The sequence below is a fragment of the Rhagoletis pomonella genome, unplaced genomic scaffold (assembly GCF_013731165.1).
Source record: "Rhagoletis pomonella isolate Grant_MI unplaced genomic scaffold, Rhpom_1.0 Rhpom_scaffold_00004, whole genome shotgun sequence".
Classification (NCBI taxonomy): domain Eukaryota; kingdom Metazoa; phylum Arthropoda; class Insecta; order Diptera; family Tephritidae; genus Rhagoletis; species Rhagoletis pomonella.
Genome location: NW_023458558.1, coordinates 63,546,022 through 63,549,081, shown reverse-complemented (window position 1 = coordinate 63,549,081; position 3,060 = coordinate 63,546,022). Strand labels below are relative to the sequence as shown.

The 3,060-nt window shown below is 35.7% G+C and overlaps 1 protein-coding gene across 2 annotated transcripts in view; it reads right to left on the bottom strand.

Annotated features, from left to right (window-relative positions):
- Nucleotides 1–3,060, bottom strand: part of LOC118737971 (nucleolar protein 56) — a 5,466-nt gene that overhangs the window by 1,670 nt on the left and 736 nt on the right. The window contains exons 1-2 of one of the 2 annotated variants that reach the window (XM_036468814.1): nt 526–634; nt 67–469 (exon numbers count right to left, since the gene is read on the bottom strand). The exons of the other annotated variant lie outside the window; for it this stretch is intronic. Coding sequence (XP_036324707.1) covers nt 67–469; nt 526–528 — 406 coding nt within the window. The 5' untranslated portion in view covers nt 529–634. Of the gene's footprint in view, nt 1–66; nt 470–525; nt 635–3,060 lie in introns of those variants that run through there. 2 annotated transcript variants of the gene reach the window in all.

Here is a 3,060-nt window from a genome sequence, read left to right as displayed (position 1 = left end):
GAAAACACAAAAATTCCCAAATTACTTTTAATAAATAAGAACCTCTACCTTTTGTGGAATACTCACCTTTAACCAGTCTGTGAAAGTGGAATCGTATTCCACGAATAATTTCTGGTACTGCCCCAAAATGGCTACATTGTACCCCAATGGATTCAGTTATAGCTGCGCCCAACTTGGCATCAGCTATGCCCAGCGTACATTTCTTCTTCTTTAGCTTAGAGAAAAAATCATCTAAAAAAACCAATAAATCTTGGGGTGCAATTCCTTCCGAAATAGCATTGATATTTTCGAGCGCTGCAATGGCTGTTTTGAATGGGGAAAAGCCCACCAATTTTACGATGGAATTGAATTTAGCAACATCGGTTACGGATGCCTCCACTTGAGGGAGGAACATAGATACTTCCTCAAATTCCTTGACCGAAAATAGGGAAAACCCCGCAGCATGCTCATACAAGACGTAGAGTTGCGACTATAAAACACAAAGTATTGCACAAGTTTATTTGGAGTAATTCATTGAATACAAACCATATTTACTGTGAAATATGTCACTTAATTCACGAAAAATTATTTTCAGCACCCGTAATTCCACGCCACAAATAATCCCACGTGTTTTGCCCAAACTACAAATAAGTTTGACAGGTGTCAAACAAGTATGCATGTGAACGGAACAGGGCTGCCAACACCTTTAGCTTTGAGGTGCCATATTGATAAAAAAGTACCGAATAGAAAAAAAAGTGCCAAAAAAGGTGCCATCCTTTTTAATCCTTCCCATTTATACCATGCTCCCACCGACACCGAAAACATGTTTTCGTTGCTATAACAGGTTTTCGACCTAATACCATGTTCTGACCGACAACGAAAACATTTTGAAAACAAGTTTTGGGGTTGTGGCCTGTTAGTGTTTTCGTTGACATTTCTAACATCCTTTGATTCCAGTTTGGCTAATTCTAATATTACTGTGGCCAGCCAATTAACAATAAATCCGAAACGGCGTATAATACCATGTTCTGACCGACATCGAAAACATGTTTTCCTTGGTAAAACTGGGTTTCGACCGAATACTTGTGTTTTCGCCCATGTAAAATCTGTCAAACGAAAACTTGTTTTCGCTGAAAACCACTTGAAAACCCACGTTCCACTCATTCCAATCGGTGTCTGCACTAGTTTTTTTCGATTACTTATCGAAGTGGAAGTCGTATTTTCTCCTCTTTAATACGCTATTTCGTATTTATTGTTAGTTGGCTGGCCAAACTAAAATAAGAATGTTATGCAGCGTTTTTGCTGCATTTAAAATGCAACATTTAGCAATTTCGAACATATGTTTTCGAAGAGCGTTCATGCTATAGCATTTAGCAAATGTACATTTACGCGAGTTCGAAATCGTATGCTTTTGACAAACAGCCGTGTTCCAGTCTCTTATTTAAAACCCTACTGAAAAGGAAAAAATAAATTTTAAACCAAAAATTCAATAAAAGACTTGAATTGTTTTAACCATAACCAAACATTTTTTTGTGTATACATATATTCATTTGTCGGTGCTGTCAATTAAAATTTTCTCACTTAATTGAGAAACAAACCAAACAGAGTTGGTCACAAATTGATCCAGATTTCTATCAGCATCACATCGATGTTGAATTTGCTTAACTTTTGTTTATCCAAATATCTAATGTAAAATAAAACAAAATCTCGATCGACGATCACTGAAACGCAGCTAGCAACTGTATTAGCCCGAACACAATGAAAACGACGAGCTACAAACCACAGCTGTCAAATTATTTTAACACGTACTTTTATGTAGATAATTATTTTGGCCACGACCGGGCTACGCGACGGCTGTGGTTGTGGCCAGATTAGATCTATTTCTATTTTTCTGGCGACAGATAAGGTTCTTCCTCTTCTTTTATGTCAAACTCATACAAATTCATGATGTCGCTGCCGCGTTCAAAGAAATCATGTCGCCATCGACAAAACGCTTATGGGCTGTTTTTGCTTACGCGTAAAAGCACATTTAGCGCATTTAGCTCTAAATGATACTCTAAATGTACATTTATCCTTACAAAATTCGTCACCTAAATGCAACTCCATTTTTGCATTAAGAATCTAAAAGCTAAAAGCAACCCTGTGATCTTCCAAAATTTCCACGATTCGAACATGGTTTAATGAGAAGAGAGATTTCATTTATTATTTTACATTATTTGGATAAAGAAATGTTACGCCAATTCAACATCGATGTGATGCTGATAGAAATCTGGATCAATTTGTGATCAAATCTGTTTGTTTTGTTTCCTAATTATTTATTTATTTATTTAAATTGACAGCACCGACAAATGAATATATACACAAACAAATGTTCGGTTATGCAGCGTTTTTGCTGCATTTAAAATGCAACATTTAGCACTTTCGAACATATGTTTTCGAAGAGCGTTCATGCTATAGCATTTAGCAAAGTTCGCGAGTTCGAAATCGCGTGCGTTTGACAAACAGCCGTGTTCCAGTCTCTTATTTAGATGCGTATATATTACGATCAATTCTCTCGCAGAAGATAATGTGCAAAAACCCTACTGAAAAGGAAAAAAATAAATTTTAAACCAAAAATTCAATACTAAAACTTGAATTGTTTTAACCACAACCGAACATTTGTTTGTGTATATATTCATTTGTCGGTGCTGTCAATTAAAATTTCCTCACTTAATTAGGAAACAAACCAAACAGAGTTGATCACAAATTGATCCAGATTTCTATCAGCATCAAATCGATGTTGAATTTGCTTAACTTTTCTTTATCCAAATATGTAATGCAAAATAAAAGAAATCTCGATCGGCGATCACTGAAACGCAGCTAGCAAATGTATACTCGAAAAAGCAATGTTGCCACTTTTTCTCTTTAAACCATGTTCGAATCGTGAAAATTTTGGAAGATCACAGGGTTGCTTTTAGCATTTAGATTCTTAATGCAAAAATCTAGTTGCATTTAGGTGACGAATTTTGTATGGATAAATGTACATTTAGAGTAGCATTTAGAGCTAAATGCGCTAAATGTGCTTTTACGCGTAAGCAAAAA